The sequence below is a fragment of the Carettochelys insculpta genome, chromosome 30, assembly GCF_033958435.1.
Source record: "Carettochelys insculpta isolate YL-2023 chromosome 30, ASM3395843v1, whole genome shotgun sequence".
NCBI lineage: Eukaryota > Metazoa > Chordata > Testudines > Carettochelyidae > Carettochelys > Carettochelys insculpta.
Genome location: NC_134166.1, coordinates 14,250,182 through 14,266,170, shown reverse-complemented (window position 1 = coordinate 14,266,170; position 15,989 = coordinate 14,250,182). Strand labels below are relative to the sequence as shown.

The following is a 15,989-nucleotide window of genomic DNA, read 5'->3' as shown; positions in this document are numbered from 1 at the left end:
CCATGTGAGCATGTGGGGGGCCCTAGACACATATCTCTTACCCCCGCCCCTCAAGCCCAGGGGTGTACACCAGAGGGGGGTACATACCTGTCGGTCCACTCCCACGGTCCGGAGATCCCCGGGGGGCGGAGGCCCTGCTGCTGCTCCGGGATGGCAGGAGGAGGATCTGCAGCCCGGATTCTGCGGAGGAGGAGCCCCCCTCCTCCTCCTCCTGCCGCGATGTCCCGGGGGTGAGCTCCGGGGGGGGCCCCCAGGGTGCGGGGCTTACCTCCGGGGCGGACTCCAGCTGCAGGGCCTGCTGGGGCTCGTCGGCCGAGGTGTCAAGGGTGGCCGGAGGGGAGGAGGTGTGCCGGGGGCCCAGGATGTCCCTGAGCTCCCTGTAAAAGGGGCAAGTGACGGGGGCGGCCCCAGATCGGCTGGCCGCATCCCGGGCCCAGGCGTAACCCTGCCGCAGCTCCTTGACCTTACTCCTGACGTGGTCCGGAGTGCGGGCAGGGTGACCCCGGGCAGCCAGGCCCTCGGCCAGCCAAGCGAACGCATCCGCGTTCCGCCTCTTGCTCCCCATTACCTGGAGCACCTCCTCCTCACCCCAGAGCCCCAGCAGGTCCCGCAGCTCGGCCTCCGTCCAGGAGGGGCCCCGCTGCCACTTGCCAGCCTGGCTGCCCGCCTGGCTGGGCTGGCTGCCCTGGCTCCCCTTGGGGGGGGTCCCCTGGGGGCGCTGGGGGGGCTGCCGGGCAGCCATTGATGGTCCTGTGGCTGCTGAGGGACGTGCAGGCTGGCCACGTGTCTGGGCTGCTGCCTGCACGTTCCCTCAGCTTCCTGCACAGGGAGGGAGGGGGAGGGGACCTTTAAGGGGCTGCTCCACGCGGCCACCATTGAGCTGAGGGGCTGCAGAGAGCGTCTCTCAACCCCTCAGCTGATGGCCGCCATGGAGGACCCCGCAATTTCGAAGTTGCGGGACGCACAATGACTACCCGGTCCCTACTTCGATGTTGAACGTCAAAGTAGGGCGCTATCCCCATCTCCTGATGAGGATAGCGACTTCGACGTCTCGCCGCCTAACGTCGAAGTTAACTTCGAAATAGCGCCCGACGCGTGTAGCCGTGACGGGCGCTATTTCGAAGTTAGTGCCGCTACTTCAAAGTAGCGTGCACGTGTAGACACGGCTAGAGAATCATTTCAGCTACAGGGCAGAGAACTGCATACCTGAGGAGCAGAGTAAGGGAGACCAACTTCAAAGTCCTTACTCCATTCTTGGGAATGGAGTAGTAACCTACAGTGAAGTTTAACTTCGAAGTAGGGTGTGTGTAGATGCTCAATTGCAAAGTTTGTTACTTTGAAGTTGTACTTCAAAGTAAGCAACTTTGAATTTATTTTTGTAGTGCAGACATGTCCCTGATGAACCACCTAGTTCTTGTGTGATGGGCAGGAGTAAATAACACTTCCTTATTACATTTTTTCTACGCTAAATCATGATTTTACAGACCTGTGTCATATCCCTCCTTAGCCATCTCTTTTCCAAGCTGAAAGTCCCAGTCCTATTAATCTCCCCTCAGATGACAGCTGTTCCATATCCCTAATAATTTTGTTGCCCTTTTCTGGACCTTTTCCAAAGCCAACATATCTTTTTTGAGATGAGGAGATGACATTTGTACACAGGACTCAAGATGTGGGCGCACCATGAATTTATATAGAGACGATAAGATATTCCCTGTCTTATTGTCTGCCCTTCCTTAATGATTCCCAACATTCTGTTCACTTTTTAGACAGCTGCTGCACATTGAATAGATGTTTTCAGAGAACTATCCTCAATGACGCCAAGGTCTCTCTCTTGAGTGGTGACTAGGGTTACCATATTTGACCTTTCAAGCAAGAGGACACTCCTGAGAGGGAGTGTATCTGTATCAGTATTTACCAACTCACATTTTATTAATATGTTATAAAATGGTAACTATACTGGTAACAACTCATTTAGTCCCCATCATTTGCACAGTCAGAATTATGTTTTCCAATGTTCCTTATGTTGCATCTACCAACACTGAACTTCATCTGCCATTGTGTTGCCCTGTCAGCCAGTTTTATAAATCTTTTGGTAGCTCTTCGCAGTCTGCCTGGGGCTTAACTATCCTGAGTAGTTTTGTATCAGCTATGAATTTTGACACCTCACTGCTTTTCCTTTCCCAATCCTTTAGGAACACTTTGAATAGCATCAATGCCAGTGAAGACCCAGAGGGGCACCACTATTTATCTCACTCCATTCTGAAAACTGACCCTGTATTCTCATCCTTCGTTTCCTCTCTTTTAGCCAGTTATCAATCCATGAGAGAACCTTCCCTCTTATCCCACAACTTCATCCGTTGCTTAAGAGTCTTTGGGTGGGAGACCTTGTCCAATACTTTCTGACAATCTGAGTACACTATTCCCACTGGGTCCCCCTTGTCCACATGCTTGTTGACCACCTCAGAGAGTTTACAGTGCTGGTGACATAAGTGCCCTGAAAATGTACATGCAGGCCCTGGAAATCCTTCCTTGTTTGAGTAATCTCATTGGCTGCATTAGCTTCCACTGCTGTCATGTGAATTTAGCATGTAAATCCTTCAGGATTCTTTGGGCACCTTCAGTGGCATTGTTGAGAAAGGTTTTCAGCATGATATATGTGGTAGCCAGTGAAACTCCACCAGCCACCAAGAATCGTACCCCTACAAATGCTCCTGACACTACGAATCCTAGCACTTGTAAAGGCAACAGATAGTAATTGACTCCTATCAATAAACCACACCCCAGTGAGGACAGTATCTGCAAGACCACATTAACGTTAATTTCCTTGGCCAGCTGAGGCTTCATATTAGCTAGCTGGGGTTTCATAACAGCCTTCAGATGTTCCTCTGGTTTACCAAACTGCCTTGCGAGAGCCCCAAAAGAGACATCATCCAGGCCAAAGACCTGGCAATAATATCTCATGCAAGTTATCAGACTGGTAACAGCAAGAACGGTGGAGACAACTGGTATGTGAATAACTGTGATAAGAGAGGACCCAAGGGCCATTTTCCAGATCTGCTTCTGCAGGGCCTCCTTTTTCTTTTGCAAAACAGGAGGGGAAGTGTTGGGCAGCGCCAGTATCAAAGCCTTCTTCTTGTCACCTGGGAGTTCTTTCTCCATGGTCTCTCGCAGGAGGGGAAAATCATACTTGTCTAATTCATATGCAGAGAGGAGGAAAACTTTAGGGTTTTTCATCCCTCCCTCTTCCAGCTGACTGATGCAGTCGTTCCGGATTTTACATAGTATATTTTCCTCATTGTAGGTGGAGGGCCGGCTTCGCTTGGCAGCATTCAAATCATCATCTACCTTGGAGCGCACAAAGTAACACATCGTCTTCCGTGAGTTCCACATCTCCTGAGCCAGCTCAGCATGCTTAGGTGTGAATCCTTCGGAAGCCATGATGATGAAGAAGTCAGGGTCAAATTTCACCTGCTGGAGATTTTCCTCTGGCTGAAAATCTTCAAGCTTCTGTCTCCAGAAAGTCACCCTCGGGTGTTTGGGATGTTGATAAGGTATTGGCTCTGTCTGTGTTTCTTCCTTCTCGACTGGGGCAGCACCTTTGTCTTCATCGCGTAGCCCCCTCATGGTGTTAATGAAGGATGATTTCCCACAGGCTAGGTCCCCTACAATGGCGATATTTAACGTGGTGCATTCCAGCACCTTCTGCTGCATTATAGAAATCAATTTAGATACTATTGGATTTCCAGGAGCAGCACTTGGTTCTCCCGTATCTGTGGCAGTCTGCCCCTGCAAAGAAAGAAACACACCAAACATCAATCACATATTCCCAACCGGCAATATTTGTAACATAATCCATGCACAGGAGAATCATGGAGTGCTGAAAGTGCAATTTGCAACAATCTGCAGTAAAATTGAAAAGAGTCCTAGTGGGAAGGGGACCAAGGACACCTTGTTCTTCTCCTTCCGCTTCCCCTATCATCATCAGATCTTCAGAGACCCCTCACTATGATCTATGAGAAGTGGCAACACTACCATAATGGCATATGCCCTGCTCCCTTTCTGCAAAGAAGGTGTGAGATGCATTTGCTGAGGCTCCCTTATGAGCGGGCATCCCAGTTGCACAGCTAGAACCTGAAAATCTGGGAATCCAGGGCAACTTTGAAGAAGACATACCAAAGATTCACCTTCATAACTTTCCAACAGCTGGGACAATTGTCTTCACAACTGGCTTCATAACGTTTAGAGCACCACAAGATCTACCAAACAAGCTTGGTTTGAAATTTCTGGCTTTAGCAACTGTGTGAGTTAAGGGTGAACAGAAACTTTCTGAGTCAAGTGTCAGTGAGGTGGTTACATGGATTGCAAAACCAGTTTCCAGAACAGTTTCTAAATGCAGTAGGAAAATTCTGCTCCAATTGTGAGCTGGGGCACCTCTGATAGAAGTTTCAGAGTCAGGTCCTCAACTCCTGTTCTGGCTAGAAATCTGCCCTAAAAGGGTAATTACTGGTGGGCTATCCTCTGGTGCAATGTTCCTTTAAGGGTGGCCTAACTGGCTTTATCCCACTCACATCTGCATAGTGCTCTGGGAAAAGGTATACCAAAGACTGGAGAAGGCAAGGCCAGTGTGCATGGGACTCAGCCAAACTTCAGCTGCTGGTGACTCAGACACCTTCGTCTCATCTAATGACCTCAGACACATGCACAAACTAAGAAGAGAATCAAAATGTGCAGAGCTGTACCAGGGATGAAGGTGAAGGTGGACTCTCCACAGGGTTGGCCACTCCTCTGTCCAGGGAGGTCAACAAGGATGCCTGGAGCAGATGTTTGTTCTCCTTGTCATCTTTTTTATAGTCGTACTCATTGAGGACAGTCTGCTGTGACTCACTTTGAGGCAACTTTTTCCTTGGCCACAGTTTCCGCAAGGAAGGAGAATACATTCTGAGGAGAACAAATCCTAATATTGCCAGTAACATGACCAGATCCATCCACCACAGGCCGTACAGGGTGGGTGAGCCCTGGATAAGTTCAGCAACTGGAAAACACAAAATAAACCCAATGGGACACAACATGAGAGATGGGAAACTCCCCTGAGGCACATGGGGAGCGGGTTAGAAAGGTCTCACAGGCACAAGACCTGTGGCTCTCATGTGCTTCTGCAGCACGGATGACAGCTTCCTCGACACAGTGTGTCATGGACGCCCTCCCTTCCACGGACCCCACTCTCCTTCCCGTTCACCACCACATCACCTCTACCCTGGCCGGTGTTCATGAGGATGCACTTCTTCCCCTCCACAACATCTCACTGAGCGGCCCAGCTCTACTTCCTACCACACGGGAGCAGTTCCTAGCAGCCCAGCCCATGGGACTTGAGCACTGCCCTTCAGAGGAACCCTACCCTGCTCCACGGTCACTCGCATCCGCATGGAAAACCTGCCCCACTGGGGCTTCACGTAACAGGTGTAGAGGCCCTCGTCTGCCAGGTGGACGTTCCCAAGCCAGAGGGATGCGTTTCCCTCGTGGAATGTCTCTGGGTACAGATGGGTCCGGCCCCTGTAAGCCTCATCCTGTGTTTCCAACTGTGAACAGTAGCTGTGCACCAGGAGGTCTGGTCCTGCCTCTTGTTCCTTCTTCCAGGTGATGTTCAGTGACTGATGGTTTAACTTAGGTGGGAAGGAGCAATTCAGGATGACATCCTCCCCTGGCTGAACTATGATGGGCCTTTCCATTTCACTGTCACCTGCAAGGAAAACAAACATCCAAACAAGAGTAACACAGAGGGAGCCGTGCTAGTCTACACACTATCAAAACAAAAAGCAGTCAAGTAGCACTTTAAAGACTAGCAAAATAGTTTATTAGGTGAGCTTTCGTGGGACAGACCCACTTCTTCAGACCATAGCCAGACCAGAACAGACTCAATATTTAAGGCACAGAGAACCAAAAACAGTAAGCAAGGAGGACAACTCAGATTTCTGATTTGTCCTCCTTGCTTACTGTTTTTGGTTCTCTGTGCCTTAAATATTGAGTCACTGAAATCATGCCATGCCTCAGTTTCCCTAATGGCAGTAACATCCCTATCCTACCAAACAGGGACCCTGTTAGAAGTACCTTAAACTTTCGGAAATGCCCAGCTACTATGCAAATGGAGGTATGATATGTGCCTACAATTAAATCCTTATTTCTTCCCCCAGTTTTTTTCACCTTTTTTTTTTGTTCTAAAACGTAGAAATGAGGCACACGGAACCTGTCCAAGGGGGTTTGATTGAACTGGCTTGTGGCACCTCAGATTTTCCCTGAAACCAGCCTTCTTCAGCTCTAAAATCTACGATTTCATTTGAAGAAAACATCACGCTCTAGGAATGATGGTTCTGAGATCCACACAAAAAAGAGGCGTTACGATTATTCTGTACAGTATAAGGACTTTCACGAGGGGAAATTACCAGGTTCTAGTAAGCTCTTGAAGCTGGCACAGACAGGCAGACCATGACCCAATGGTTTCTGGTGTTTGCTGAGAGCCTGAAACCATCTCTTTGAGATGGAGGAGCTGCCTTGCATGTCACCACCTTTATAACTACAAAACCCACATGGAAAATAGTACAGCTAGATGTGTTAAGTCAGGGCAGGTATGGAAGTGTGACTTTGCAGAGGGAGTTCTTCCCTTGCCTGGAAAGTGATGGGTACAACAAAACGCAGACAAGATCAAGGCTGGAAGAGAGCAGCATATTTGGTGAATACACTATGGCTTTGCAATAAGGTACCCATCTGCCCTACTAGGTGATCACTTTGTACACGGGGCCTGGAGTGACCGTGGAGAGACAGGCAGAGGAAGCTTACTTAGCACTGCCAGTGAAATCTTCCGGGACCAGCTTCCCACCTCAGAGGTGATGTTACACCTGTAGGATCCCTCATCATGGAGGCGAACGTTGCTGAGTCTCAGGGATGCATTTCCCTGGGGGAATTCCTGTGGATATAGATTTGTTCGGCCCTTATAAGCCTCTTCCTGTCCCACCAGCCAGTTCATCTTCAGGTGGAATCTGTGAACCACGAGATCCTGGCCCTGGGATCCTTCCTTTGTCCAGATGATGCTCAATCGATGTAAGCTTATCTGAAGTGTGGATGGGAAGATGCAGCTCAGGGTGACGTCTTTCCCATACTGAGCCATGATGGGTGACTCCTCTTCTGCAACCCCTTTAACAGAAAGCAAGGGTCAGGGTCAGAGTCCTTCATCCTCCAACATCTTTGCCCTCCTTCTCCCCCTACACATTGCAATAATTCTTCATGATAAGAATCCTGAGCTCTTATACTCAGTACTTTCATTACCCTCTTGCTGTGACACACAGCTTCAACTCCTACCTGTCTCCTGAGATGACAGACGGTATCCACAAGATCCTGGTGAGGATGGGAGCAAAAATTCCATCTTGTGTGGCACAAACCAAGGGTAACTTTCAAAACTTTCCAAGCATCCTGCACCTTTCTGCCCAAACATGAGAGACCTGGCCTTGGCTCTCGCCCAGGCAAGCTGTACAAGGCCACGGAGAAATACCTCTTTCTCCTAAAGAATGCCATGGCTTGATGCAGGTAGGCAATATGTGGACAACCTTGAACAACCCCAATACAGTTTGGGAACCCCTAACTCAAAGCCATGAAGATATGGTTTAGGTTTCCATGGTCCAGTCCTAGACTAGATGACCTCTTGAGTTTCCTCCCAAGCGTACACTGTTATGATCCTGGAATTACCTTCACTCTCTGTTTCCTAGTATTCAGATGCTTGAATCTCACTCTCAACGTTTCACCCTCCATACCCTAGGAGCACACGAGACACCACTGGGCAACTTTAACTCTGCACTGGCCAAGTATTTGGGAGAGTGAACTGAAATATCAAAAATAAACAATGGTCCAGAGGAAGGAGATAGGGAGAACAGACTCTCACCTTCTCGTCGAGCAAGGCCAAGGGGATGGAGAAGTTAAAAAGTGGCTTTTAATTAGAAATCTGCAGGAGTTGGCTGGGAAAAAAGTCTCCCTCCACGACTCGAAAACAGGGACCACTGTAGTCATTTCATCTGACCTCCCAGATATCAGGACAAGGACCTGTCCCCAGATAAGCCCTAGAGATCTTTTAGAGAAACACCTGATCCTGACCTAAAAATGGCCAGAGCTGGAGACACTGCTGTGACTCTTGCTAAATTATGCCAATGGCTAGTTACTCTCACAGTTAAAAATTGATGCCCCATTTCCACTGTGAATTGTATCATCATCATCATCATCATCATCAACAACAACAACCGTGGGCTCAGCGCCTGTTGGTGTCCGATGCCTCCCCTCACTATTTCCTTCCATCTTTCTCTCTCCAGTGCAGAGTGGCTTAGTTCCTGTAGACCAGCTCTGCACCAATCTACTATACCATCTACCCATTCTCTGTGGGGTCTGCCTCTCCTATTCGAACCGTCCGTTATGCCGAATACCAGTGTCTTGACTTTTCCTATGTCGTTCATTCTGCAGATATACCCGAATAGCTGTAACTTCCACTGTATAACCTTCTTCAGTAGGTTCTCTTTCAGATGTATCTTCCCATATAATCCCTCATTGGTGACATTCTGCATCCATCCTATTTTCAGGATCTTTCTATAACAACTCCTCTTGAACGCCAACTTCCTTCTCTTTGAATCTTCCATTATCACCCATGTCTCACATCCACACAAGATGCTGCTGAACACACATTTTCAACAAGAAGTCCTGTGGCACCTTATAGAATAACATATTTTGGCGCATAAGCTTTCATGAACAAAGACCCACTTCATCAGATGCATGAGTAGGGTTCCTCTGAAACACCACCACTCGTGCATCTGACGAAGTAGGTCTTTGCCCACGAAAGCTTATGCTCCAAAATATCTGTCAGTCTATAAGGTGCCACAGGACTTCTTGTTGTTTGTGAAGATACAAACTAACTTGGCTACCTCTCTGATACATGTTTTCAAGATGCTCAGCTTCATTCTTAAGATAATTGCTTTGCTTTTCCAGATCTTATCCATCACCTTCAAACTTCATGGTGGAGTTACTGTGAATTTGACCAGCTTCAATTCCCAGTCAATGGCTCTTGTCCCCTATTACCCCTCCTCTACTTAAGATACATTGATGACATCTTTATGATTTGGACCCATGGTACAGAAACTCTAGAAGAATTGCACAGAGACTTTAACAATCTACATCCCACCATCAACATATGCCTCGATTACAACATGCAAGAGATACATTTCCTGGACACTACAATACTAATCAAGGATGGCCTGATCAGTACCACGCTGTACCGAAAACCTACTGATCGCTATACTTATCTACACCCTTCTAGCTTTCATCCTGCACACATGACTAGATCCATTGTTTACAGTCAAGCCCTTAGATACAATAGCATTTGCTCTGATCCAACTGACCAGACACCAAAAACTACAAGATCTTTACCAAATATTCATAAACCTGAATTACCCACCAGGAGAAGAAAAAAACAAATCAACAGGGCCAGACGAATACCCAGAGACCAGCTACTCCAAGATCGACCCAAAAAAGCCAGGAACAGAACACCTACATCACCTACAGTCCCCAACTCAGACCACTACAACGAATTATTAAAGACCTACAACCTATCCTTAATCAGGATGCCACACTCCAGAAGGCCCTGGGTGACATGCCTGTTCTCTCCTACAGACAACCTCCCAACCTTATGAGGATCCTCACTAACAGCCACAGTCTATACCCCAGGAACACCAGTCCTGGAACCTTTCCCTGCAATAAAGCCCGCTGCCAGCTTTGTCCACATATCTTCTCCGGAAATACCATCGCTGGACCTAACCAGGTTACTCACAGAATCATGGGCACTTTCTCATGCTCCTCTACTAACATCATATATGCCATCATGTGCCAACAATGCCCAGATGCTTTGTATATTGGACAGACTTCTAACTCCCTTAGATAAAGGGTTAATGGGCACAAAACAGACATCAAAACACTCCAGATCCACAAACCAGTTAGTCAACATTTTAATGGAATGGGGCATTCTGTCAATGACCTAGAGGTATGTGTGTTACTGAAAAAGAGTTTTTGCACCATTCTTCAAAGGGAAGCAGCCGAGCTGGCTTTTATATTCAAATTCGGTGCATTAACACAAGGTTGAAACCGGGATGGGAACTTTCTGAGTCACTACAAGGGCTCGTCTGCACACTTGGCTTAATCTACTTCTTGACCTCCCCCCCACCCCTCCACTCTCTGATTTGCTCACCTTGGTTATCTTTTTCTGATTTGTCCTCCTTGCTTACTGTTTTTGGTTCTCTGTGCCTTAAATATTGAGTCTGTTCTGGTCGGGCTATGGTCTGAATAAGTGGGTCTGTCCCACGAAAGCTCACCTAATAAACTATTTTGCTAGTCTTTAAAGTGCTACTTGACTGCTTTTTGTTTTGATAGTGTGTAGACCAGCATGGCTTCCTCTCTGTTACTACTCCATGGATCCTGTTAGACCTTCCTCTGCTCAGTGGAAGAGCCCATCATCAAATACTTGTTCCCAATCTTACAGACCCAGGTTCTTATCGACCATGATTTCCCCTTCGCCTTCTCTGGCTTAAGCTGAATAGGTTGAGCTCCTTATGCCTCTCTGGGGCACATCTGCCCAGCACTGGTTCTGTGAGGGTTCCAACCACGGCCTGGGCTCCGAGGGCCACACCCCCACAACCCTACTGAGCATGCTCCAGCTGGAGACTGGGTATAAAAGAGAGCCCCTCAGCATGGAGGGACCAGTGAATGAGGCTGCAGCGGAGGAGTTGCTGCAGCTCTGGCCGACAAGGACCAGTGATGCTGTGAGATGGATCAGAGGCCTGGAGCTCAAGGAGGACTGGCCGTGCTGCTGAACCTGGAGACCTTGGTGCCCCACAGATGGCAGCTTTAGGACCTATTGTTGGAAGTGACCCAGGGAGGGGGTTTGAGTGGTCTCTCCTACTCAAGCGAGTCAGCATGTTGCTATAGGATTCCCCCCTTCACTCAGTAGCGTACCCCCTCCAGCGCTGTTAGGGCCCTGGATCAGGGCCCGATGCAACCGGGAGTATCTGCCCCCACCCCCCACACTCAGGCCACCACTCCTCTGGTGGCAGCCCCAGGACACAGGCCACAACACTGCCCCACGTCAGAGGGACTGTTACATAGCATCTGGCCACAGGCCCTATTGGCTGCTAGGCCATGACACCCTGAACACAAGAGCTGCTGAAACTATATGGCCATGAAGCTGAACTGCCCAGTGTGTAAAGGCATGACCACAGGGAAATCATTACTCTGTCGTCACCCCACGTGGGGCCAGGGTGCCTCTGGCCCGTGACTGGAACCCTTTAAGCGCTCTCGGGGCTGTTCTCTGGGCCCTCCCCAGTTTATCAATGTCCCTCTGGGGTCATGCAGCACCAGAACTGGACACAGTCTTTGCGGGGTTGTAAAGCAAGTCTGATAAAATCTTTTGCAATAATCTGTTGGCTCTGCTACTACGTAAAGAGTGCAGAGAAATGAAACAGTGGACAATTCACAATTAAAGGACATACTTCTTCACGGAGCGGTGAGCTGGTGGAACCTCACCGCCACGTGTTGTCATTATGGCCAGGAGCTGGACAAACTCTACCAAGGTGTTGGGTAATTAGGGGGATAAGGTGATTCAGAGTTAGGCTCATGTCCCATTTGGAAGTGAGGCTAAAGTTCATCCTTACACCCATCTCAAGTTATAAAAGATTAGCCTGAGACCTCCTGCACCGTGTCCTGCAGCTGTCCCTGAAACATGATTTAGTGGGGCTGGTCCTGCAGGGGATGGACTTGATGAGCTCCTGAGGTCTCATCCAGCCCTAGGATTCTGTGACTCGGTGAGTAAATAGCAAAGAAAACCTATTGCGGTCTTGAGACATGACTGGGGCTTCTGGGGGCTCCCATAATACACTTAATAAATAGCAATGATAATGCACAGAACCTAGCACAATGGGATCCTGGGTCCTGGTGCTACTGTAATACACCTAATAAACAGCACTGAGGAAGATGGAGTCCTGAGTTGTGATTAGGGCTTGGTGGCACTGAAGACATCATCACCACTAATTCTAAGGACCCCTGCTTGGCTTCTGGGAAGTGGGTGGGCCTAAACCTGCCCACTGCAAAAGCCCCTCCCAGAGACTACTGATTTACAGGGGCCAACTGATTGCTTGGGACAACTAGTGAGAAAACAGGGACCGGGTGCAGGCCACAGGTTGAAAACGAGGGAGCCAGAGGAGGATGCCAAGCAGAGAACCCCAGACAGCACAAATGCTCCTCAGATTGCAGTGAGCAGGGCTGGGCACTCACTGAGGAAGAGCTGGAAGAGCCCCTCCCTGAACGCCGGTGGGCAGGACCCCCTCACGTAACCGGAAGGAAGCGGGGGAGCTATCTGTATAAAAGCCCCAGCCAGAAGCCCAGCTGGGCCCCAGTCACCAGAGCACCGTCCCGGCCCCAGGACTAAGCGCTGGCGGCTGATGGCCCCGAGCCCCGTCCCAGCCCCAGGACTAAGCGCTGGCGGCTGATGGCCCCGAGCCCCGTCCCGGCCCCAGGACTAAGCGCTGGCGGCTGATGGCCCCGAGCCCCGTCCCGGCCCCAGGACTAAGCGCTGGCGGCTGATGGCCCCGAGCCCCGTCCCGGCCCCAGGACTAAGCGCTGGCGGCTGATGGCCCCGAGCCCCGTCCCGGCCCCAGGACTAAGCGCTGGCGGCTGATGGCCCCGAGCCCCGTCCCGGCCCCAGGACTAAGCGCTGGCGGCTGATGGCCCCGAGCCCCGTCCCGGCCCCAGGACTAAGCGCCAGCAGGTGACACTAATTAATAAGACACAGGTGATTCAAGCAGGAAGACTTACGGCAGCTGGGCCACAGAAGAAGTAAGTGAAGTGAGCACACAAGACTGACTCTCATCGCGGCCCGGAGCAGCAGAGGTGAGGTAGGTGTGCGAAGGCAGCAGAGGCCCTGCAGGGCTGGTGCCGGCCCTCGGCGATCTGCAGAAGTTGAGGAAGGAAGGCACAGGGGCAGCCCTCTCACTCGCAGCGATGTGGCTCAGGCGTAGCTCTGGGCAGACTTGGGTCTTTGTGGCCTGTGGAATTGAATACCCAGGAAAGAGAGGAGTCACATGAGCATTTGGCAGAGTGCTGTGGAAATGCCTTGAACAAATGCGCCTCTTGCTGGTGCTCACACCCCGGGTGAATTACATTTAATGCAAGTCCATAGCAGGAGTCCAGTTCTCTGCCATCCCATGCAAACCACGCGGAAGCACCCTCCCTGCTCCGCCAGGCCAGCCACTCTCAGCCTTTCCAGCCAACTGTGCCCCTCCAGGAGTCTGACCTGCCTTGCGTGTCTCCAAGCTAAACCTCCAGTGAAAAGGAGCTGCTTACCCAACCAGACACAAGCCGGCCAGTGGCAGTTCCTGACTTCCCCCTTATACCGTATCATCCCAGAAGAAACCAGCCGGGATAGGAACGCTGCCCTGGCCTGTCAGTGCAGAGCTCAGAGCAGCGGCCGTACAGCCGTGTCTGTACGAGACGTGAGAAGGCTCCGATCTCGCACGAGCACTTTATGCAGCCGATTGTAGGACTAGAGGGGCTGATGGCCCCCCTGGAAGACCTCGGCGTGCTCCCAAGGGAACACAGCGAGGGCCCTAGAGAAAGGGGGTGTTTATCACAGATAGAAAAATAGGGAGGAGAGGGGTTTGGTGCTGGGAACTGAGGGCTTGTTCGTCTCCCAGAGAACGTGTCCTCCAGCTCCGCTCGGAGAGCTGCCCCGCCAGCCACGTGCGGCCTGGTGGCCTGCCAAGGGCCATCTCCCCCGGCTAACTCGAGGGCCCGTGTGGAGCGCTAATGGCCGAGCCCAGCCCTGTGCCTTTCTTCATTGACATGTGCAGCATCCAGAGCACAAAAATGGCCACTGGCCCACGGCTGCTGTCGGGCATTTTTAGCCTTCGAACACAACCAGCGGGCGATGAAACGAGACCCAAAGCCAAGAGGAGCCACTTACCGGCCTGTCCTCCCAGGAGCCCTGGGCCAGAGAGCCGGATCTGTGTGGGGTTCCTCTCGCTCTCACGGCCCCGCACGTCGGGCGAGTGCTGCAATCTGGAAAGTGAAAGCACATCCGGGTGCTTTTTTGTGTCCTTTTGCTGTCTCGGAGCACAGCGAGCAGTGCAGCACCGCAGGCTCCCGGCCCGAGGCACCGGGTGGGGGAGATTAGGGGCAGGTCTGTAGAAATTGACCTTGGAGCAGCTGCAGGGTGTGAGGGAGCACAGCTGGGGAGAGGCTCTAAGCCAGAGGCCCTCAAACTTCATTGCACCACAACCCCATCCTGAGTCCCCGACTTACTTGACCTGGGCGGGGGCAGAGGAGGAATCAGAGCTCAGGCCCTACTGTCGCAGGGGGAGAAGTGGAGCGTGGGCTCCAGTCCCATCCCCGGGTCCCAGCAAGTCTAATACCCTGACCCACAGTTTGAGAGGCTCCCAGGGGAGCAGTCTCCCCATCAGGCCCAGAACGCTGCTTCCCTGAGAGGCGATAGGCATGGGGGGGAGGACGCTCTCTCCCCAGCAAAGAGCTGCCCACATGGGGAGGGGGAAATTTTCATCTGCCCTCTCCTCCCGCAACAGCGCAGGGAGCGTGTAACGCACACCCACCAGAGAGCGGAAGGTGGTGCATTTCCTGGAAGGACACTGTGACTCTCGCCAAAGGTCTGCACCTCAAGGGGCCCCTTGCAGGCAGCTGCGTTAGCACGGCAGGAAATGGGCAGCTCTCAAGCCAAGAGGTCTTGCAGATGCTCAGCGCTCAGCTCCCAGAGCTCCCAGAAAACAAAGAGAGCTGCAGGGAGCGGAGTTAGAGACCCAGTACTGGCCCTGAATCCCCAGGGTAGCGCTAGGGGGCCCTGTGCTGCAGGGTGGGATGGGGGCTCTCCTCTGGCAGGCAGGACGTGCACCAATGCCCCATTTGGCAGTGTGGGGGGCTGCGCTGCAGAGGGCAGGGCAGAGGCTCTCCCCTGGCAGGCAGGGCTGGCACCAGTAGCTCAAAGGTCACTGATCTCCACTCTGCAAAGTTTCCACAGAATCACAGCTCTTTGAAGCTGGCAGGAACCATCACATCCAGCCCCTTGCACTGAAGCAGGGCCAAATAAACCCAGCCCAGTCCAGCCAGGGGGTTGTCCAGCCCCAGCCGGGCCAGATGGCCTGGCAAGAGGTGTGCTTTGTGCATGGCCAGGAGAGATGACTCTTGGCTCATGAGTTGCACACTTGTGTGCCCCCCACCTTCGTGCTGTGGCTTTAGCTCTCTCTGGACTAAGGCCGACAGGGCAGTCACCAAGTCCTGGGAGGCTGACAGGGATAAACATATGAACTCCTGTGAGGGATCCCTGGTCCATAATCCCGAGGTCTGGGCAATCTCACCCTTGCCTGTGCGGTGCTGGTGGCAAGCGACTGGGTGTGTTTAAGATGCTGATCCCAAGCGAAATGCTGCCTCGCTCTAAGGCAGAAGAGAACTGTGCCTCTTGGGCCAGACCTTGGCTAGGCACTCTATTTCATTGTGGATATCTATTAGGTGTATTACAGTAACAGCAAGATGCCCGAGCTGTGGACAACCCTCTTGGAAAAGGTGTAAAAATTATTGTTGCTATTTATTAGGTGTATTACGGTAGCATGCACAGAACTCGGAGTTCGGGGGGGTGGGTGGCATGGAAGGGGTTCTCTGGAAATGTACCAAGTGAGCCACGGCAGTGGGCAGCAGGGGCTGGCCTGAGGAGCAGGGGACGTAGCAAAGCCTGGCAGACTTTGAGCTCCATGCAGGCAGGGCGAGAGGCCATTGTTAGGGGCCTCTGGTCTACAGGGAGGGTGGCAATTAATTTAGTTTCTCAGGGATGGTATTTAGGCATTTTGGAGTTCTGTGCAGACATTAGATCGTGTATACTCCAACAGAATATGGCTCTCACAGGCACGGCTCGGTAC

The 15,989-nt window shown here is 51.4% G+C and overlaps 1 protein-coding gene across 1 annotated transcript; it reads right to left on the bottom strand.

The window, feature by feature from the left end:
* Positions 1–1,097: 1,097 nt before the first annotated feature.
* LOC142003776 (uncharacterized) lies at positions 1,098–14,149 on the bottom strand. The gene is made up of 6 exons (XM_074981046.1): positions 14,033–14,149; positions 12,886–13,115; positions 6,832–7,185; positions 5,396–5,737; positions 4,740–5,032; positions 1,098–3,786 (listed from the first exon to the last, which is right to left on the bottom strand). The coding sequence occupies exons 2-6, from the start codon at positions 12,938–12,940 to the stop codon at positions 2,572–2,574; spliced, it is 2,259 nt and encodes a 752-aa protein (XP_074837147.1). The 5' UTR covers positions 12,941–13,115; positions 14,033–14,149; the 3' UTR covers positions 1,098–2,571.
* Positions 14,150–15,989: the final 1,840 nt, after the last annotated feature.

What these genes read in the sequence shown, in the direction of transcription:
- LOC142003776 (XM_074981046.1), bottom strand. Translation starts at nt 12,940, where the DNA reads ATGAGAGTCAGTCTTGTGTGCTCACTTCACTTACTTCTTCTGTGGCCC. An exon ending in TCTTCTGTGGCCCAGCTGCC is followed by an intron (nt 7,186 to 12,885) that starts GTAAGTCTTCCT and finishes TTTCTGTTAAAG; the next exon opens with GGGTTGCAGAAGAGGAGTCA. An exon ending in CACCTTCACCTTCATCCCTG is followed by an intron (nt 3,787 to 4,739) that starts GTACAGCTCTGC and finishes CTTTCTTTGCAG; the next exon opens with GGGCAGACTGCCACAGATAC.